Here is a 21,687-nt window from a genome sequence, read left to right on the forward strand (position 1 = left end):
ATGGCCAGCCAGCCAGCCAGGTTAGGAGGAGCAGGATGACTACCCAGGGTTGAGAGCCAAGGGCGCTGTGTGAGGTGACCAGGGACTGCAGTCACCAGAGGAGCAGGAGAAGGAGGCAGCTGGCATGTGCTGAAGGACTGGGTGAGGACAGGCACCCAGGGACAGCAGAAGGAGGCAGAGGCCCGAAGTGTTAGGGCAGCAGCGAGGGGCCAAGGGCAGCAGCCACAGAGATGAAGCAGCTCACTCTGAGCAGGAAGTGGGAAAGAGTCTTTGTGCGTGTGTGGTGCGGGGAGCGGGGCGAGATGTGCGTGTGTGGTGCGGGGAGCGGGGTGAGAGAGGAGGCCAGCGGCAGAGCAGAGTGACAGCACCACACCTCTTCTCCTCTAAACGTCGGCGTTTTAATGCAATAGACACGGAGAATTCTTTGAACGTTTGAGTTTCAAAACAGTGCTTTGAATGTAGCAGGCGTTTCATCAATGCCATCTGAACAGACAGAGGGATTTGCGGCCAGTTTAATCCTGAGTGTTTGCTGAGGTCTAATACTCTGCAATTGCCTCTTTTAACTTCAGGATCTTTAAGGTTCAGAGACATTCTTTTATGCAGTAAGCCAGAGAACTAAGAGCTGGAAAGGGCTTCTGGGATGCCCTGATCTCCCCACCTCGGGGAGGGGAGGGGTCTTTCCAGGGCCCCCACTGCCTAGACAGGGCCCCCCACCAGACAGGTCCGCCTGCCCCATAGGCCTCCCCACTCAGCCTCAGTCTAATGAGTTCTTCACCTCCTTCCTCGGCTTATTCTTGTAGGAGATGGGACTTCTAGAAGCAGCGAATTAAAGAAAAGATGTGAAGAGCTGGAAGCCCAACTGAAAGTGAAAGAGAACGAAAATGCTGAGTTGTTGAAAGAACTGGAGCAGAAAAACGCAATGATCACAGTGCTGGAGAACACCATCAAGGAGCGGGAGAAGAAGTACCTGGAGGAGCTGAAGGCCAAGAGTCACAAGCTGACCCTGCTATCTAGCGAGCTGGAGCAGCGGGCCAGCACCATTGCCTACCTGACCTCCCAGCTGCACGCTGCCAAGAAGAAGCTCATGAGCTCCAGCGGGACCTCAGATGCCAGCCCGTCAGGGAGCCCCGTGCTGGCCAGCTACAAGCCAGCGCCCCCCAAAGACAAGCTACCTGAAACGCCTCGCCGCCGCATGAAAAAGAGCCTCTCAGCCCCCTTGCACCCGGAATTTGAAGAGGTCTACAGATTCGGGGCGGAGAGCAGGAAACTTCTTTTGCGGGAACCAGTGGATGCTATGCCCGACCCTACCCCATTTCTACTGGCTAGGGAGTCCGCCGAGGTCCACCTCATCAAAGAGAGGCCCCTCGTCATCCCCCCCATCGCCTCTGACCGAAGCAGCGAGCAGCACAGCCCGGCCCGCGAAAAGCCGCACAAGGCCCATGTTGGGGTGGCGCATCGGATCCACCACGCCACCCCGCCGCAGGCCCAGCCCGAGGTGAAGACCCTGGCGGTTGACCAGGTGAATGCAGGCAAGGTGAGGAAGCACTCAGGGACGGACAGAACTGTGTGAAGCCCGCCGGGCCCCACCCCGCGCTGTCCATGCACTGTGAGCACCACTAGGAAATCTCAGCCACACCTTTTCTGTTGAATTCCCATGCATGCCAAACTCTTTTCACACCTACCGACCAATTCTCCTGCTCCTCTTGCCCTCTTCTTCACACCAAAATATGATTGTGTCCCTGCTGCAGAATATGTATTTCCTAATTGCTGTGGCCAAACGCCTGTGTGCCGAATCGCTTGCTTCTGATCCCGCTCCGTGTAACCTAAGTGCGCTGCGGACAAAGCCCAGGCCACGGCTGCATCACTCCTGATGTTCACAATGCCACATAGTCACACACCTAATTAATTCTCAAGTCGGAGCAACACATACCAACCTTGACCTTATCCTCAGGCTCCAGGGCAGCCTGGCCGAGCAGCCGCTGCTCCGTCCTGGAGACCCCTGTCACCTCCCGACTTCCTCCTGGAGACCCCGTCACCTCCTGACCAACCTTTCCCAGGGCGGCACCGATCACCGAGCAGCCGTGCGTGTATCTCAAGGAACTAAATAAGATGACGCTACTCCTCATGGCACCACAACCTGAATGTGTGTTCATATTTTTTTTTGTTAGTTTTATCCAAAATGTTTAAGATCCCAACAAACTTTATTTTCTAAACCCGCCTTCCTTCTGTTTTGTGTCATTTATTAAACAAACACCTGAAGGAGGGCTAGGAGACTGCAGGAGGGAGAGCAATCCCAGGTCCCAGAAGCCACTCCTGCTTCCTCCCTGCCCAGAGCTAGTCCTTAGAATGTGCTGCGCTCCTGAGCTTCTGTGGGAAGCTGCTTTTGCCTCTGATGGTGTCTGCCCACTGTGCTGCCCTTGCTAGCCTCTCCCCTCCCTCGTGGAGTGAAGCCATCCCTTGCCTCCAGGTGGCCAGCCAGGGCTCCAGGCCAGCCTCGTCGTGCACAGAGGGAAGGGGTGCCCAGTGACCACTGGTCCTGGAGGTTCCATGTCCTCACCTGACCCCACACAGACCCAGGCAGGCTGGGGGTAGAAAGCTCATGCAAGAACTAAACACTAAGCTCAACAACCTCACAGTCACTGTAGCAGGTCAGAGCCAAAGAAGCTAGGGCCAGAGAGTTCTGGAAGGGGGAGAAGTGGCTCCAGGTGACTCTGGCCACTTCTGCTGTGTGCCGGGCATCATCAGCCCTTCTTGCCAAAAAGGAGCATCTGCTGAAACAGGCCTGGATCGTTGAAAAGACACCTTTGGAAATGACATTAGGATTCTCACTTGTGCCAATGCTATGTATTTCAGGCACTTTTGCCTAATCAGGTGTTTGAGAAGGAAAAGAAAACTCCATACATCTTAAAATACTCTCCAGTATTTACTTTTTGATTATATAAATTCCTTTTAAAAAGTAGTATTAAAAATAAAACCATTCAGGTTAATTTGTATGGAAAGAGATTTAAATGGCTGATTTCAAATGAAAAATCGGTGCCAGCCCCCCTCTTGCCTCTTGAGAGGCCCCAAGAAATGACAGCAGACCCTATCACTCTTCCCAACCAGCCCGAGGCTCCGAATTCATTAAGCAGTTTTCTTCACCCAAAGGTTAATCAGAATTCAGGGTGAGGCATACTCCTTGCAGCACCCAGTGAGAGATGTGCCTCGTGGTAAAGAGATCAGCTTCAAAAACCAAGCCGACTCCCATGGCGTTCCTTCTCATGGAGGTGGTGTAGACGGGGGTCCGGAAGGTATTCTGCAGGGGAGAGGCAGGTGAGGCGCCCCCATGGAGAGAGGGTGCAGAGGGATAAAGGCAAAGGGGCAGTGTAAGTCTGGACAGGGGCCCTGTGCAGGACTGCGCCTGAGAACGCACGAGGCTGGGGCTGTGCAGGGCCGCCCCCTGCCAGCCTCACGGGGACCTGGCTTCACACTGACACTGGTTAAAAGTGGGCCCAGGCAGAGCAGAAGGCATCTGCTGTCCACACCAGAGGGAACCACTTTATGACTCAGGCAACGTCTGCAGCATTTTGCAAGAAGGGAGGGAGTCTCCCCTTGGTTAGTCTTGACCACAGCATCACAACTTGAGCCTGACACCTCTGGAAGGATTGGCATCACACACATGCAGCCGCGCCTTTCCCGGGAAGCGGCTATCCAGAGTTTTTATCACGGCTGCAAGACTCTCCCCAGCCCATAAAGCTTAGGCACCCCTGTCTTTAAAAGCAGGACTATTGGAAACCACCTCAGCCATAACTACAGTCAGAAGAGGAAGGGCTCTAGTGTCAGAGAGGAGGGGCTGGGGCCTTCACCTGCAGCTTGAGGCGATGGGCTTCAATGGGGATAATCTTCAGGATCGGCAGGTCCACAACCAGCACCTTGGGTTTGCTCTTGATAAGACATCCTTTTTCTATATCCCAGTCAGCACCCTCCAGGTACAGTCCCGAGACAAAGCATCCTACGGACACAAGGAAGAGACTGGATACAACCGGAGCATCCACAGCCTGCCATCAGGCACACACAGCGACACACACAAGCCACTGGCTAGCCTCCTCCCCAGCGCCCTGGGGACAGCCCAGGCCCTTCTCCAGCGCTTCTGTCCTGCCCACTTTCCCTCTGTGGAGGAGCGGCTCAGACAGGACACCCCATGGCCCTCCCCCATGGCCCAGAGAAGTGGGTGCGGGGCGGTGGCCTCTCCCCCAGGAATGAGGCACCAAGGTCGACGGACTTAGACCACCCTGGGCCCCCAGGCTAGGAAGATACATGGCACCAGAGTCAGCATGGGCACCATGGCAACCCCGGCTACCCTGTGAGCCGAAGTGGCCGGGGAGCAGGAAGTGGACGCCTCACAGAGAAAGTGGTCCCCGGGGAGGAGGACCCAGCAGACATACAAAGAGGAGAAGAGAGGAGCCCACGCCTGTGGCCCCAGAGAGAGTGGCAGCCCAGACACCTGCCAGCTCCCCCGCCACTGAGAGCTGGAGAGTCCCTACATCTTTACTAGAAGTCCCTACTCCTTAAGCCATCTCAAAAGAGCTTTTGTTCCTTGCAGTTAAATGAACTCTTAAGACAACATGGCCCCGGGGAAACAGCAGTTTCCAGCTCTTGTTTACACAGTCAGTAACCAGTGTCTACGGGACCTGAAGTTATGGCATAATCAGAGAGTTCCAACCAAGTTAGTCCATACTGCTCTGTGGCTCCCATGCCCCTGGCCCCGTCAGAGGTTACAGGAAAGCCACCTGATGGTTTTTGCAAGAGCTAATTCTGCCCTAGGAGCCCACTTCCCATGAGCTAGCAGAGTGAACATGGTTCAGGTCTCCCCTGCCATAGACCCCAGGTCTCAACGGAGAAAGTGGAAGAGAAACCTCTGTATCCACCCTCGGAGGTGTTACGACATGGGCAGTGCACAGACACAGGAAATATTTGCAGCAGGCTGCCTTTCAAACATGGCCTGGCCCATCGAGGCCCACGCTATGCCTATCCCTTTGACTTGGAGGTGGCTCAGGGAGAGAAATTCTAAGTGAGAGGCTGTGGATCCCTGACGAGCTGACGGTACCTTGTCCCGCCCGCTCATTCACTTCATCTGCGTCCTGGAACTTGGTCACTTGTGTGAACAAGGTGGAGCGGTCCAGTGGCCAGCTGTTCTTCCGGCAGGTGGCCTGCACCAGCGCCGTGAGGTAGGACTCAGGGACGTGCAGCCCCGAGAGCCACATCACGCTGGGCTCGCCCTCGGTGACCTGGAGAGAAGAGAGGGCAAGTGCTGGGAGCCTGGGGCTGCCATCCAATGCCAGGTCAAAGCTGGCCTGGAAGTTTAGTTTATGATAAAAGATGTATTTCACCTGAGTGGCAAAAGATGGCATTGGCACAACTGGCCGCCCATTTGAGAAAAACAATCTGGACTGCCACATTCCAGATAGATCAAAGATTTAGATACAAAAATAAAACCACAAAAGTACTAGGCCACATCTCCAATGAATGCTTTCATATCATGGAGTAGGAAATACAAAGCCCAGGAGAACAAAGAAAAGCCTTGTAGGTTTGACTACGTAAAAATGTAAAGCTTTTCTGTGGAAAAAATAATGTAAGCAAAGTCAAGACTTATGACAAGCTGGGAGAAATATCTGCAACACAGCAGACCAAGGGCTAATTTCTTTGATTTGCAAAGAGCCCTTAAACATCAGTGAGAAAGATGGAGACCTTACTAAAAATGAAATCCAGATACAAAAAGACAATTCACAGAAAAAGCCAACAGAAAATATCTGTAAAGCATGCGAAATACACTCAGGCTCACCCTAATTGAAGACATGCAAAGCAGAACAATGAGATCTTAGTTTCACCTATCAGGGAGACAGTGATCCAAAATGTTAAGAACACAGTGTTGCAGAGGTGAGGACAGAAGCACTCTCATAGACCGTGGTTTCAGCCTTTCTAAGAACCATCCAACAAGAGCTATCAAAAGTTAAAATGCACACGCTCTGATCCAACTCTTCCACTGTCAGAATGTATCCGTGGAATACACCCCTATGCATATTCATAGACATGTGCACCAGAATGTGATTCGTATTAGCAAAAATACATATATATGGTAACCACCTAAATGTAGACAGTTACCATATTTTCAGGATACAGAAGGAAGAGAAAGGATATGGAACATTTGTACAATGGCATACTCTAAAAAAGAACGAGCTTGCTTTCTGTGTACTAATATGGAACAAGTGCCAAGATACACGCTTAGATAAAATAATCGGGTATGCATAGTATGCTTCAGAGTCTTCAAAAGAAAAAAGGAAAAACGAAAGATACAGATATGCTTGTAAGAATCTCAGACCATTTCCAGAGCACCCAGTAAACTTTAACAGAGGTTACTGCTGGGACATGGAAAGAGGGGCTTGGGAGGTGGTTTGAGGAAGTCTAGGTTGACACTTGAATCGGCAGAGAGGAGGTAGTGACGTGCCTCTTACCCACAACATGTACTGGCTGAACCGCCGCAGGAAGTAGACCATCCAGTTTCCAAGGGACTTTAAGGTGTCAGGAGCAAGCCTTCTCCAGATATTAGGGATATGCCCGATAAAAAGAGACCTGGCCACATCGTCTAACTCATTGCTCATTCCAACTTCTCCAGCTAAGGCCTATTTAGAAATCAAGAGCAATCGGCAACACGCTGTCAGAAACCCAGGCGCCACATACCTAGGCAGTAATCTACACGTGAGAGACAGGCTCACCCTTTGAAGTTCAGCCAGAGACTTGGTCATCCGGACCACAAGCTTGTTGAAGCGTTCCAGCTCCTGCAGGAGCACCACCGAAGTGGGGGAGATTCCTGTTCCAAGGCGCTTCCTCACTTGGTCCAAGTCAAAGACTTTGGGCATCTTGTTTTCTATGTCTTTGGCCACTTGACCAATATAGTCATCGCGGCTGATGCCACTGCTGGATTCTCCTAAAACCAGGACACTTTTCAGAGAAAGCAAGGCATCTATGTGTAGAACTGGAGCCTCCTGAGCCTTCCGGTTCTGGGAAAGGCATCAGCAATGTGGGAGAGCTACAAGAAGCAATCGTAAAACCCCACTCAAACTAATGAAGTCCTCCTGAGTAAGACTTTACCTGTCTGAGGCTGCAGCTCCAGCAGGTGAGCCCACATATCTCGAGCCGCCTGTGTGTAATAGCCAATCTCAGCGTTGGAGTGGAGACCAAACACTTCCGGCGTGTTGGCAAGCGGGAGGGCCTCAATGGCTTCTGCAATCAAGAGAACAGTGGAGGTGCCACTATCTAGCCACCTGTGCTTTCTCAGGGCCCACAGCCTCAAAGTCCTCAGACATGCAAGACTAATTTCTACTGTTTAGAGGGTGACTTTTTTTTTTTTTTTTTTTTTGAGACAGGGTCTCACTCAGTCACCCAGGCTGGAGTGCACTGACGTGATCACTGATCACTACAGCCTCGACCTCCTGGGCTCAAGCATTTCTCCCATCTCAGCCTCCCAAGTAGCTGGTACTACAGGTGTTCACTACCACACTCAACTAATTTTTTTATTTTTTGCTTTTTGTTTAATTTTTTGTTTTTGTTTTTGTTTTGATTTTTTATTTTTTGTAGAGATGGGATCTTGCTTGGTGGCCCAGGCTGGTCTTGAACTTCTGGGCTCAAGCGATCTGCCCTTCTTGACCTTCCAAAGAAGGGATTACAGGTGCAAGTCACCATGACCGGCCAATGACGTTTTTAATGTAAAAATTCTACACTACCACACCCAGTCCAGCTGTATATTCATGTTTTCTGAAAATGGCTCAGTGAGCTTCACTGTGGCCACTCTGCCCTTCCAGGTGGACCCTGATTTATTTAGCATCATTGCAGGATGGGAAATCTGAACTCTATCAGCTCTGCAGCCAGGAATTGTCTGCCAAGCCACCTAACAGGCTTAACAGACCACACCTGACCAGCCACGGAGCCCCACCAGGAGAGGGAACCAGTTGAAGTGTATGGTCTCCCTTAGAAAAAGCCTCGAAAATCTTTTCATGTCTGAGAAATCTCACCAACAAATTTCTCCTTTTCATCACCAACAGGGATTTTGTAGTCCACTTCCTTGTTCCGGAAGAAGTGGAATGGCTGGAAAGTATCAAAAATGAAGTCCCCCAGGTACTCATCCATATAGATGGTCAGGATGCGGCGATCAAAGCTGTCGATGGCCCGTCCTCCGTACATGACCTGAAATTAGAGGGCCTGAGAGCCAGCCACGAGCTCAGAACCTACTGTGTGCACCCTGGGGGCCCGGGGCCAGAGGCGCACCCAGGGTCAAGAGACTCCTACAACCTGGCTGCTGCAAGGCTCGAACCTGTTGACTTGCATAACCTTTTGGGCCACTGTTCACATAATTGATCTGTGGCTTTGCTGGCTTCCCAAGGGATAGGGCCCAAAGCAATAAGAAGCCCTCAGAAAGTGTTGGTAGCCCCTGTGCAGCAAGTAAAGTCCCTCAAACACATCAAACAAACAGCCAAAGAAGCCAGCAGCTGCTGCTGTCTTTGGAATTGATGTCACTGCTCGAGCCGTGTGCAGACCACCGGGGAAGCTTCCTGTGAGCTCTGTACACAATGACAGCGGAAGCAAGGGGCTAGAGGATGCCTAGCCTGGATCCCCAGCCATGGATCCAGCTCAGGGAACCTCTGTGTGAATAGAGCTCACTTAGGACAAATAACAACTGAGTGAGAGCAGAGAGAATGTCACAGAGACCCAAGGGGAACAGGGGCAGAAGAGGCTGGCTCTGAGGGCTCAGAGGAAAATAGGGGCACAAGGCCACAGCTCTGTAGCTCCAGAGGCACCTGCAGAAGGATCCCCGCTCACCCCTACCTCTCCAATTAGGTACTTGAGGCTGCCCCACGGGATCCTCGGGTCCCGTTGCTGGAAGGCTTTCGTTAAGTATGTGTTCAGAATTTCCATGCAGACCTTAAAAGAAGAGAACACACTCAGTTACACTGAAACCCACCAAGCTGTTCACATTCTGATACTTTTCTGAAAAGGCTGCTGGGAACGGCGCAACCCTGCTGTGGTTGAACTCAGAGGAAAGTCGGAGAGGAAGCAGCCGCCTAAGGAAGCCATTTCCAAGGAGCAGCAGCCGCTGTCACCTGGAAGTCAGACTCATTGAAGTCATAGTACACGTTCCAGCCAATCTTCCCAAACTTCCTTCTCTCCTGCACCACAGCATGAAAGAATGCCAGCACGTAGACCAGCGGCTTGAAGGCAGGGTGCGGGCACTGGTCCAGCATTTCGTGAGAGATCTTGAAGTAAGTTGCCCTCATGTTGAGTTTCAGCCCATTGGGCGGCTCGGTGACAACCTTCAGAAGAGAAGAAAATGCACAGTGGTGGAGACCGCAGGCCCACAAGCTTGGAAGAGTGTGCACAATGCAGGCACTGCGCTTTCCTTCCTCTCTGCGGAGCTGTCTGAGACCTCCAATAGCTAAAGTCTCTTGTCCAGAGCCCAGGCTAAGAAGTTAAAGGACTAGATGTTCTAGCTCTCAGGGTCAAGGATCAATGGTCTTTGACCTTCCTCTGAACCATGAGATCCTTTACTATAGAATGAAAGTAAAGTCTTCCCTCCACCTCCCCAGAGAGAGAGAGAGACGGGGAATGACAAAACCTTTCCAAAAGAATTTGCTGGAGAATAAATTAAATGGGGCATGTAAACCACCCAAAACTTCTGCAGTCAGCAATAGAGAACTGCAGGCTACGGGGTGGCGGGGGGGGCATGAACTTTATAAAAAGCAGCCTAGATATTGTTAGGGACACATGCAGAATTGGTAGAGATAGGCCTGGGATTCACAAACACCCACCCAGGACAGCGGCCCCCTCTAGAGAGAGAGATGGGATGAGAAGGGTTTCAACCGCGAGGTTTCAACTGCAGCCTAAGGTTTATTTCTACACAGACACACACACACCCCGGCCCCACAGCAATACGGTGGTGGTCTGAGAAGCTGGGTGCTGGGCATGTTGGTGTCCATCCTGAAGCCAGACCTTTAGGGACTTCTGCAGAATCCCGATGGGGAAGCCCTTGGTGGGGTCCGTGGTGAGCCACAGGCGGAAGTCTGGGTGGGGCTTGGTGATCCTCTCCAGGGACTTCTCCAGAGCTTTCAGCCACTTGACCAGGAGGTGGCAGTTCTGCAGCATCAGCCACTGCCCGCGAGCCACCGCAGTCTCCAGCAGCTGCAGGGCCACCTGCGCCAGGGGAGAGGGAGGAGGAGAGGGGGGAGTTGGCATCCAAACCCAACCCCGTGCTCTCCAGAGACCCACTCCACCCCCACAGAAAGGTGATGGCCAGCTCCAGCAGCAGCCAAAAGAAAGCCAAGGATCCAGGAGCTACAGAAGGAGACTTCAAATAAACCATCTTTTAAAAACCCCATGGGCCCCGTGGGTGCGCTGAGCTGGTCACACACAGCCTGGAAGATGGGTTAGCATTTTGCACTCATCAGCCTCCCTGGCCCTAGAAACCCCAGCTTCTCCCACAAAGTCGCTTCTGTCCCAAGGACTCCTGAGCAGGGCTGCAACAGACCAGCTAAAGCCTACCAGGAAGTAGAGATTGTCCTGGCCACTGTAAGATGGTCAGCGCCCTAGGCCTGGAAAACAATCACCATGTCCCCTCCCAAATGTAATTCAAGCACAAACAAGCTAAACACCCAAATCAAGCCTTGGTTTCTGAAATGGCTTAAAACACATGAGCGCTGATGTTACAATCGCTTCTTTCAGTGTTGTGGTTGAGAGAGCTGGCCCGCCTTGCTGGTGCCCAGGGCTTGCCTTCTGGGCCATCCAGCATGGGTATGGCCATCCTCATCTCACCCAGGGGCTTTCAGCAGCAGAGGGGCTTACCCAAAGCCTCGCAGTTCATAGCAAAGCCAGGACTGGCAGTCAGCTCCCTCTGACTCCAACACGCATGCCTGCGACCGTCACACTTGCTGACGCACAGGCTTTTCCTGCAAGCTTTGACCCACATTGTACTGAACTTGCGTAGCAAGTTCTAGCAGGGAGCACTGTGATGCAGAGAGGCAAGATCTTAGGAAAGAAAGCTCTCTGGCTCAGAAGGATAGGAGGATTTGCGCCACAGTTCTGTCCTGAATGGTCCTGGGCTCAGCCTCTCTCGACCCACTCCCTTGGCCATGCAACTGGGGCCATCATAATTCTGATCTGCAGTGAGGCTGTTCAGGGACTAAGGAAGGTAAGGACTGTGTGTGTAAGGGCTTTGAAGACAGCGCAGCCTGGGCATCGTGGCTCATGCCTGTGATCCCACTTTGGGAGGCCGAAGTGGGAGGATCGCTTGAGTCCAGGAGTTCAAGACCAGCCAGGGCAACATGGTGACATATTTGTATTTTTCTCTACAGAAAATACAAAAAACATTAGCCAGTCATGGTGATGCATGCCTGTAGTCCCAGCTGCTACTGGGGAGGCTGAGGCAGGATGATCACTTAACAGGAGGTCGAGGCTGCAGCGAGCTATGTTCGCACCACTGCACTCCAGCCTGGGTGACAGAGCGAGACCCTGTCTCAAAAAGAAAAGAAAAAGAAAAAAAAAAAGAAAAGCACAGCACCATGATCACAACACAAGGTTGTGAAATCATAACTATTATCGTCATCTACCCAGTGTTTCATTACTGCTTCTTTGCTCGGAAATGCATCCAACTTCTTTGTGGCGTGGCACTCGCAGCTTAAATCCAGGTTAGCTCCTCCTTAGCAGACACGAGGGACCTCCCCTAAATGTAGAGCTTGTTCCTTTCAGCCACAAATTACCTTCTCTTGACCTTGACCCATTGCAAGGAATTTGAGGCGATTTCCTCCAAAACCACTTCGCTCTGCTAATTTCGTAAGATCACTGGCAGGGTCAGAGCCAGGACTCAGGACAAACACAATGGGTGAATTTGGAGTGCTCTGCTCAAAAATAGCTTCAAAGCTGATCATCGGGGGCTGCACATACCTAGTGAAAGAAACACAGTCAGAAAACTCTCCCAGGAAGGCAGCTTCAGACCAGGGGCTGGTCTGTCTGATCACTGCTGCCTCCTCCAGGGTCCAGAACCTTCTGGCCCCTCATCTGGGATAGCTCTTTGCAGTCTTCCGTTTTAGATTCTAGTTTCTACGCATGTCTCCCACCCTGATGGGGAACTCCTGTACCCCCTGCATGCTCAATTCAGTTGGTTTGTGCTGAGCTGTGCACCTCAGCTTGCCCTCCAGGTGGGCGTGCCCATGGCACAAAACCCGGAGGTTCCACAGGTGTGTCCTGAATGGTCCACATCTTGAATTTTGAGTTTTGTGTGTGGGTTTTTTCTTTTTCTTTTTTTTTTAATTGAGAGATAGATACAATCTCACTCTGTTGCCCAGGCTGGAGTACAGTGGTACTATCATAGCTCACTGCAGCCTCAAACTCTCAGGCTCAAGCCATCCTCCCACCTCAGCTTCCTTAGTAGCTTGACTACAGGTGTGCGCCACCGCAGCTGGCTCATTTTTTTTTTTTTTTTTTTTAATTTTTTAGAGGCAGTATCTCGCTGTGTTGCCCAGGCTGGTCTCGAACTCCTGGCCTCAAGCGATCCTCCCACATCAGCCTCCTGAAGCGCTAGGATTACAGGTATGAGCCACTGCACCTGACCCAGACGTGTGTTTTAAAATTCATTGCCAACACAAAGATACAGGGATATTTCAGGTAAAAATCTGAAGTTCTAGCTTCTTTCAGAGTCAGAGGATCCAGCCACTGTGGGTTCCCAGTGGCACATGGTATCAATCAGCAGGAGCTAAGGGCAGCTGCCCAGGGACCAGGACTCCACCCAGCCTCATCACTCACTGCCATGGCCTGCTGGCTGCAAGGGCACATCTGAGCTGCAGTCCCACGCTCTCTGCCTGGCTTTGTACCCATGCTACAGCAACACTGTCCAGTGCGATGGCCATGAGGCACACGCGGTGACTCAGCACTTAAAATGTGGCTGGCCCCAATTGAGATGTGCTGTATAAGTGTGAATTCACACAGGATTTTGAAGACTTAATACCAAAAAAAAAAGCATGTAAAATGTCTCAATCATGTTCATATTGATTGTACATTTAAATAATTTTAATATATTCATTTAAATAAAATATATTACAATTAATTGTGCTCATTTCTTTTCTAATGGAGCTACTAGAACTTTTGAAACTGCACATGTGGCTCACATTGAATTTCTTGTGACCAGCGCTGTTCTAGAATATTGAAGAATTCTAGAATATTGGCTATGGAATATTGTCCAGACAGGGTGGCGACAGCTGTCTCGGGAGCTGGTCAGCCTCTGCTTTCTTTGAGCCCAGGGTGGGAGGATGCTAGCGATCACACCCCACGGAAAGCAGCAGATCAACAAAATGACACACTTACTTCTCTCCCATTGTTATAGTCACATAGTCAGTCACTGCCCGATAGACCCGATCCACACGGAAACAGCGCAAAATAAGCAATTTCTGGAAAGGGGTGATGTTATCGTAACCCAAGGGGAATGGAAACTGCTCCAGTGAATCCAGGTCATACCACTGGGAAAAGCAAAGAATATTCATTGTGGCATCAACTCAGAAATGACATAGGTCCCCATTTGTGTGTGAAGGTGGCAGAAGCCACTGGAAAGGGATGAGAATCTATAGGTGTAGTAACTGAAGGCCACCTGGTCAGATCTGTCATTCTCTACCCCCAAAGACTATGACATTCAGAAAGGAGGAACTCTTATTCACCGAGTGCCCATCAAGGGACATGGTACATGGTAGATGCCCAACAACTATTTCTTGGATGGATGGGTCAGTAGGTAGATGGATAGGTGGGTGCATGAATGGGTGGATGGATGGATGAGTAAGTGGGTGGGCGGGCGGATGGGTAGATGAATGGGTAGGTGGGTAGATGGATGGATGGGTGGGTGGGTAGGTGGGTGGATGGATACAGGAATGAATGGATGGATGGATGAGTAGGTAGGTGGGCGGATGGGTAGATGAATGGGTAGGTGGGTAGATGGATGGATGGGTGGGTGGGTAGGTGGGTGGATGGATACAGGAATGAATGGATGGATGGATGAGTAGGTGGTGGGCGGGCAGATGGGCAGATGAATGGGTAGGTGGGTAAATGGATAGATGGGTGGGTGGGTAGGTGGGTGGATGGATACAGGAATGAATGGATGGATGGATGAGTAGGTGGTGGGCGGGCAGATGGGCAGATGAATGGGTAGGTGGGTAGATGGATAGATGGGTGGGTGGGTAGGTGGGTGGATGGATACAGGAATGAATGGATGGATGGATGAGTAGGTGGGTGGGCGGGCAGATGGGTAGATGAATGGGTAGGTGGGTAAATGGATGGATGGGTGGGTGGGTGGTGGATGGATACAGGAATGAATGGATGGATGGATGAGTAGGTGGGTGGGCGGGCAGATGGGCAGATGAATGGGTAGGTGGGTAAATGGATAGATGGGTGGGTGGGTAGGTGGGTGGATGGATACAGGAATGAATGGATGGATGGATGAGTAGGTGGGTGGGCGGGCAGATGGGCAGATGAATGGGTAGGTGGGTAGATGGATAGATGGGTGGGTGGGTAGGTGGGTGGATGGATACAGGAATGAATGGATGGATGGATGAGTAGGTGGGTGGGCGGGCAGATGGGTAGATGAATGGGTAGGTGGGTAAATGGATGGATGGGTGGGTGGGTGGGTGGATGGATACAGGGATGAATGGATGGATGGATGGATGGATGGATGGACAGGTAGATGACTGGATCTCCCATACAACTAGCTGAATTAGCCAAAGGAGAATTCCAATCAGAGAGTTAGAGGGCATCAATTACACACTAATGGGTTACATCAATTACACACTAATGGGTTACTCAAAGGAGTGTCTTCTCTTAAGGGGTTGGGCCACAGTTGAAGTTTAGAGATTGTTGACATGTGGGGAAGGAGAGGAGGAGAAAGGGAGCATGGGCTCACCTCCTGCCAGACAGTCTGGTTATTCTCAACATCATCAGGAAGTCGCCCAAAGCTGTCTGAAAACATTTCTGATAAAAGAATGATATCTTCCCATCCTTGGTCAGACAACCAAGCGCAGGGCTTTTTTCTTCTGCTTTTCTCCAGGGAAATGTTTCCTAATCACAACGGAAGAGAAGCAAACAGCCGTTGTGCTGCCAACACAAAGCAGGCAACTCTGCTTTGACTTCTCTCACTTTTGGGGAAAAGTCCACTTCTCAAGAAGGAGACTGGAAAGAGGAAGTGGCCCGGGCTTGCCCTCGTCACCGCCAGTGACACCAACTAGGCGCTCAGTGTAGCATCCAGCTTCCAGCCTCGGGGTGGCCCCGAGACAGAGGCTGGCTGCTCCGAGTTCAACCAGAGCCATTTCTGAGGCTGGAATGATCAACTGGAATAGTGAAAAATGCAGTGCTGTTGGGAGCCAAGTTTTAAGGCAAATTTTTGTGATTGTTTGTTTTAATGGACAAACATATACACGTATCGTGTGGGCAAGGAGATGGGAGGAATGAAGCTAGGCAAATTCATTACCTTTTAGAAAGAAATCTAATTCTTCTTGAGGGACTCTCCCTTCTGCTTGTTCTATCTTGATGGTCATATTAAAAGAAAAGAGTAGCTTGTGCCTCTCAAACAGCCCTGGAGGGAAACATCAGACGAGCATTGATTTCTTAAAAAAAAACCCTGAGTTTCTTACGCACACTGTGCTTAAATGTAAGAGAAATGAAACACTCAAACTGTATGGCTGCATTTAGCCCTCTCTGCACCCAATGTCCATGAATATCTAAGTGCAAAAAAGATAAGCTCAGTTCCTAGGTCATGCCCCAGTCTGTAGTGACATGCTCCTGTATGTAACGGAAATGGCTGTGTCTACAGGAGGTAAAATCACATCGTCCTGGGAAGAGGAAAAGCCAGTGAGGGGCAGTACAGTTGGGGCTCAGAGCCACCCTCTCAACCGAAGGCAGGTTGTTTGCCTGACTCCATGGCATTCGTGTCCATTAGAGTCTAGAAGAGGTGTTGGCAAACTTTCTACAAAGGGCCAGATAGTAAATATTTTTGGCTTTGGAAGCTAGATGGTCATAACCACTCAACTCCACCATTGTAGTGCAAAAGCAACCATAGACAATATGTATACTAATGGATATGGTCCTGTTCCAATAAAACTTTATTTACAAAAGCAGGGAGTGGGCCAGATTTGGATGCTGGCTAGGGGTTTGCCAACCTCTACAGCAGAGGACACACACTCCATCAACAGACTGTTTATTGATGGATGCAAAATACCAGCTTTCTTCTTTTTTGCTTTTTAACAGAAGACATGTGTTCCTGGAAAAAAAAAATTGTGTAAGTCAAAATTTGTAATTTGAATTCTACTTCATATGTGTTAGGAGGGTTGGCTACTTAAGTGAGTCCTATAGAAACAATCTCTTTTCTGCCCAACTGTTAAGGGCTAAATTATATTTCTCCAAACTTCACATGTTGAAGCCCTAACTTCCAGTACCTCAGAATATGATGGTATTTGGTTTTGGAGACAGGGTCTTTAAAGAGATGATTAAGTTCAAATGAGGCCATTAGGGCGGGCCCAGTCCAACCTCACTGGTGTCCTAACAAGAGGAGGAAATTTGGACACACACAGACACCAGGGATTCACACACAGAGAAGACAGACCTTGTGTGGACACAGCAGGAAGACGGCCTCCTGCAAGCCAAGGGGAGCGTCCTAAGGAGAAACGAAATCTACCAAAACCTTGATTTTGGACTTCTGACCTCCAAAACTATGAGAAAATAAATTTCTTTGCTTAAGCCACCCAGTCGGTGGTATTTTGTTAAGGCAGGCATGGCAAACTTAATACAACAAGCACTAGTGCATGGAAAATATCACTGTCAGTACAGTGTCTCAGCAAAAGAGGACTGGAAAGGGATGCAAGTGTGCCCTGTCCACCTCTGCTTTCTAAAGGTCGCTCTACAGGCCCCTGCTTAAAAATGGCCATTCTGAGTTTCTCCCAACTCCTTTCCAAAAACCAACAGAAATGGTGAGGTTTTTTGTTTGCTTTTGTTTTTTGGTTTTTTGGTGTGTGCAGTGGCATGATCTTGGCTCACTGCAACCTCCGCCTCCCAGGTTCAAGCCATTCTCCTGCCTCAGCCTCTCGAGTAGCTAGGACTACAGGCATGTGCCACCACACCCAGCTAATTTTTGTATTTTTAGTAGAGACGGGGTTTCACCATGTTGGCCAAGATGGTCTTCATCTCTTGACCTCGTGATCCGCCCACCTCGGCGACCCAAAGTGCTGGGATTACAGGCGTGAGCCATTGTGCCTGGCCTAATGGTGAGTTTTTTAAAAAAGGTATAAGCTCCCAGAAAATTGGAGAAAAGACAAAAGCAATAAACTTTTGCAAGCAACTCCAGGTGCGGTTGCAGTGAGCTAAGATCGCACCACTGCACTCCAGCCTGGACAACAGAGTGACATTCTGCCTTAAAAAAAAAAAAAAAACCAAAAAAACTGCAAGCTACAGACAGATGGACAAGTGATAATTGATTTAGCAGAGCTGAGAAAGTTGACTCTTACATGAGGAGGAGATAAAGCTGAGATGCAAACCACAGAATGCATCAAAAGCTCAGGAACTGGCAGTTCCAGATCCTTTGGAAGTGTGGGTGAATATGGGCTAAAAACAGGAAGATGGGTGGACAGCTTGTTTGACAAGCAGTCAGATCCCAGATCCCCTCTCACTCCATGCTGCCAGGCAACTGCCTGCCCCACCCAAGTGAACTTTGGAAAAGATAAAGCAGGGTCTCTGGACAGGGGAACACCAGGCATAGTTGAGGGGAAACCATACTGAAAAGATGGTTTTCAGTGCAAGTTTTCATGAGGAATGCTGAAATTGACAGCCTTCTTTTCTCACATGCTTCCACGAAGGCTGGTAGCCAGGATTACATACTCTAGGAAAAGGCTGAAGACTCTTCACTGGGGAGTCTTAAGGTCTCATGAGAAAAGAACTACATGTATTGGCATTTGAGAGTTCCTCCAATGACACAACACAGAGAGGCGAGCCGCAAAATTCAGACGACGGGAGACAACCCAGCAATCAGGCAGGTTTCTTCCACAGATAAATGCAAGGGGTGGGGCAGACACGGTGGCTTATGCTTCTAGTCCCAGCACTTTGGGAGGCTGAGGCAGGAGGATCCCTTAAGCCCAGGAGTTCAAGACCAGCCTGGGCAACATGGCGAGACCACCATCTCTACAAAAAAATTTAAAAAAAATTATCTGGGCATGGTGGCATGCACCTGTAGTCCCAGCTACCGAGGAGGCTGAAGTGGGAGGATCACTTGAGCCTGGGAGGTGGAGGTTGCAGTAGGCTGTGATTGTGTCACTGCACTCCAGCCTGGGCATCAGAGCCAGACCCTGTCTCCAAAAATAAATAAATAAAAATAAAAATAAATGCAACGGGGAAAAGAGAGAAATTAAGTGACACAACCAATTATAATGGATAGACCCTTAATGAGGTCCTGATTTAAACTAATGTGAAATATGACATATAAGACAATGGGAACATTTGAAAACTAGGTATATGATGATGTTCAGGAATTATTAATTTGGGGGTATGATAATGGCCTTCTGTCTACGTTTTGAAATAGAATTCTTCTATTTTATGGCAGGGATGGGCAAACCACAAGCCAGGGGCCAAATCCAGCCTGCTGCCTGTTTTTGCTAATAAAGTTTTATTGGAACACAGCCATGGCCATTCACTTCCATATTGTCCAATGGCTGCTTTGTGCTACAATTGCAGAAGTGAGTAGTTGTGGCAGAAATCATTTAGCCTTCAAAGCCTAAAATCCGACCCTTTCCAGAAAAAGTTTGCTGACCTCTGTTTTAGAGATACAAACTAACATACTTACAGATAAGTGATCTGAATAGGAAGCAAATTTTCAACATAATCTGGGTTGACGGGGAACCGTCTGGATTATATAATCAAAGCCAGAGCTGATCATTGCCAGGTGAGAGGTGCGCAGACGATCATGACACTGTTCTCTTTCGTATATGTTTTCCGTAACAAAAAGTGTTTTTAAAAAATCAATGATTTAGGAGTCGAAACAGACTGTAGTCACTTTGGAAATAGTTTGGCAGTTCCTCAAAAGTTAGACATTGAATTACCTATGATCCAGCAGTTCCCTTCCTAGATGCACCCCCCAAGAGAATTAAAAACACACATTCACACAAAAACCTGCACACAAATGTCCACAGGAGCGTTGCCTTAATAGCAAAAAAGCAAAACAACCCAAATGCCCATCAGGTGACGGGTGAGTAAACACAGTGTGGTCTGTCCATACATGGAATGTGACTCAGCCACAGACAGGAACGAAGTGCTGGCACACGCAGCAACACAGATCCACCGTGAGGTCACGATGTGGAATGAAAGATGCCAGTCATGAAGTCACACACCCTATGATGCCATTGACATGGAGTGTTCAGCACCAGTAAATCCTTACAGATGGAAGGCAGAGTGGTGACTGCCAGGGACTAGGAGCGGGGGGCCGGGGGTGACTGCTAATGGGTGTGGGATTTCATTTCGGGGCTGGTGGACACGTTCCAGAGCGAGAGAGTAGTGATGGCTGCACAACTCTATGAACATGCTGTGAATCACCAAACTGTACATTTTTAAAGGGCGAATTTATGGTATGTAAATTGTATCTCAATAAAGCTGCTATCTTAAAATTCAGTGCTTTAAACATTCTTCTTTTAACATGGATCGCCACACTTAAGAATGCCATTCAGAGCTGGGCATGATGGCTCATACCTCGTAATCCCAGCACTTCAGGAGGCCAAGGTGGGTGGATCGTTTGAGCTCAGGAGTTCGAGACCAGCCTGGGCAACATAGTGAAACCCCATCTCTACAAAATACACAAAAACTTAGCTAGGCATGGTGGCGTGCCTTGTAGTCCCAGCTACTCTGGAGGGTGAGGTAGGAGGATCACCTGAGCCTGGGAGGTGGAGGTTGCAGTGAGCTGTGATCGCACCACTGCACTGCAGCCTGGGTGATGGAGCAAGACCCTATCTCAAACAAAAAAAAAAAGAAAGAAAAAAATGCCGTTTGGTAAGTTTCCATTTTCACAGACCACGTTTCCTTAAAGCCACATCTGGCACACCAAACTACACGAATGTGTCCTCCTCCGTGGGGAGAGCTCACCCGTGCAGCCGTAGTTATAGATGTTGAAGGTCAGTGTGTCCATGATGTTCCTCAGGCGTTTCATAAGAATGGAATCGGGCAGCGACTTCTTCAGTGACAGCCCGAAGACCTCTAAGAAGGCAATCAGGGAGTACTGGTACATGGAGTTCACCAGGGCCATCTCAGACAGGACGAAGAACAGGATGGCCCCCCTCCTGGCTGCTGGCCGGTAGCCATCCCGCAGCCTGTCGATGTCCAAGGCTGTCTTCTCTGCCAGCTTGAGTTTCTCTGAGACCTGAAGAAAAGCACAAGTGACCCTGGAAACAGGAAGACTGAGAAGTGGGCAGAGGGCAGGAGGGGCAGGGGGCAGCAGAGAGGTACATGCAATGCTCCAGGGCTTTGAAAGCATCCAAGGACTGCAGGGGACCGAGGGCACCCACCCTCTTGTAGGAAGGGGTGAATATTTGTGGCTGACACCCCTGTACCCAAGGCCCCTTCCTCTAGTAACACTGCTTTTAAGTCTCCAGGTACTGCCCTCTCCCTTTTCATCCCATATGGGGTTCCACCCAGACTCCAGGAGATGTGACCCAGGCCCAGCCAACCCGAGCCTAGCATTCTCAAGCTCCTGGGACTGGTTTGGGGTAGAAATGTGACTTAAGTGACTTCCAGGACCTTCATGGTAGGAACAGGAAGATTCTCACTTATCCCTTTGGGTTTAGACCTGAGAGGACATGAGGCCAGACCAGTCTTCTGACCATGTAGGGAGCTGGCAGAGAATGACGCCAACCCGGTAGAAGGCCCAGCCCAGAAATGGAGAGAAACCAAGTCCTCCTGGTATTTTTGAAGTCCTGGATCCAGCCCCACCTGAGGCCATCTCTGGACTTTTCTGCTTTCTCAGCTGATAACTTCCCTTTTGACTTAAGCCAGGCAGGGCTGGGTTTTCCATCACTCTCAATTTAAAGAGACTGACCTGATGCCCAAGGGTCCCTGGGAACACCTTTGGGGCTCCCCTCCCCACAGCACATCCCAATAGAGGTGGCTTTTTATCCCTGAGACCACAGAGCCCAGTTTTCTCATTGAGCAGACAGAGAACTGGACGCTCCAAAGGTGCATGCAGGCCCCGCCTGGCTCAGGGCCTTTTCCGCTGTGGCTGCTACCTCTGTTGCCTTGGATTTGGTCTCCTCCAGGGTGTGCACCAGGTCCACATTGTCCAGCATGTTCCCGGTGGACGTGGCCAGCTCCCGAAGGAGGGAATCTTCCAGGTCCTTGAGCAGGTTCTTGTTCTCGCTGGTCTCCTGGATGAGGTGCTCCCGCTGCTCCTCCAGCTCCCGCCTCTCGTAAGCCACCAGCACGCTCAGTAGCTGGTCCTCCAGGCCCTTCAGTGTGACTGTGGGGGACAGTGAGAGGCCCTCACCACCTGTGGACCCCGACAACGGTCTCTCCCGCTGCCCTGCTGTGAGGCGACACACTTAGTGTGGGTCTCAGCCAGCACGTCAGAGGCACAAGGATTCACTGCCCACCAAAGTCACTCCACAG

At 50.1% G+C, this 21,687-nt stretch overlaps 2 protein-coding genes across 5 annotated transcripts in view; one reads left to right on the forward strand and one right to left on the reverse strand.

The window, feature by feature from the left end:
- The window catches only part of CCDC92 (coiled-coil domain containing 92), a 35,841-nt gene extending 33,623 nt beyond the window's left edge, over positions 1 to 2,218 (forward strand). For all 4 annotated transcript variants that reach the window (XM_033220140.1, XM_033220143.1, XM_033220141.1 and 1 more), the window contains one exon: positions 801 to 2,218. In XM_033220140.1, the coding sequence (XP_033076031.1) occupies positions 801 to 1,570 (770 nt within the window). In that variant the 3' untranslated portion in view covers positions 1,571 to 2,218. The remainder of the gene's footprint in view (positions 1 to 800) is intronic.
- Positions 2,219 to 2,904: 686 nt separating this feature from the next.
- The window catches only part of DNAH10 (dynein axonemal heavy chain 10), a 188,383-nt gene continuing 169,600 nt past the window's right edge, over positions 2,905 to 21,687 (reverse strand). Inside the window, exons 64-79 of the mRNA XM_033220158.1 lie at positions 21,309 to 21,538; positions 20,173 to 20,446; positions 15,527 to 15,631; positions 14,963 to 15,117; positions 13,384 to 13,535; positions 11,784 to 11,967; positions 10,021 to 10,221; positions 9,135 to 9,344; positions 8,860 to 8,955; positions 8,049 to 8,220; positions 7,129 to 7,260; positions 6,753 to 6,964; positions 6,492 to 6,659; positions 5,087 to 5,267; positions 3,846 to 3,991; positions 2,905 to 3,295 (exon numbers count right to left, since the gene is read on the reverse strand). Coding sequence (XP_033076049.1) covers positions 3,149 to 3,295; positions 3,846 to 3,991; positions 5,087 to 5,267; positions 6,492 to 6,659; positions 6,753 to 6,964; positions 7,129 to 7,260; positions 8,049 to 8,220; positions 8,860 to 8,955; positions 9,135 to 9,344; positions 10,021 to 10,221; positions 11,784 to 11,967; positions 13,384 to 13,535; positions 14,963 to 15,117; positions 15,527 to 15,631; positions 20,173 to 20,446; positions 21,309 to 21,538 — 2,765 coding nt within the window. The 3' untranslated portion in view covers positions 2,905 to 3,148. The remainder of the gene's footprint in view (positions 3,296 to 3,845; positions 3,992 to 5,086; positions 5,268 to 6,491; positions 6,660 to 6,752; positions 6,965 to 7,128; positions 7,261 to 8,048; positions 8,221 to 8,859; positions 8,956 to 9,134; positions 9,345 to 10,020; positions 10,222 to 11,783; positions 11,968 to 13,383; positions 13,536 to 14,962; positions 15,118 to 15,526; positions 15,632 to 20,172; positions 20,447 to 21,308; positions 21,539 to 21,687) is intronic.

The sequence above is a fragment of the Trachypithecus francoisi genome, unplaced genomic scaffold, assembly GCF_009764315.1.
Source record: "Trachypithecus francoisi isolate TF-2019V2 unplaced genomic scaffold, Tfra_2.0 Lachesis_group11, whole genome shotgun sequence".
Lineage (NCBI taxonomy): Eukaryota > Metazoa > Chordata > Mammalia > Primates > Cercopithecidae > Trachypithecus > Trachypithecus francoisi.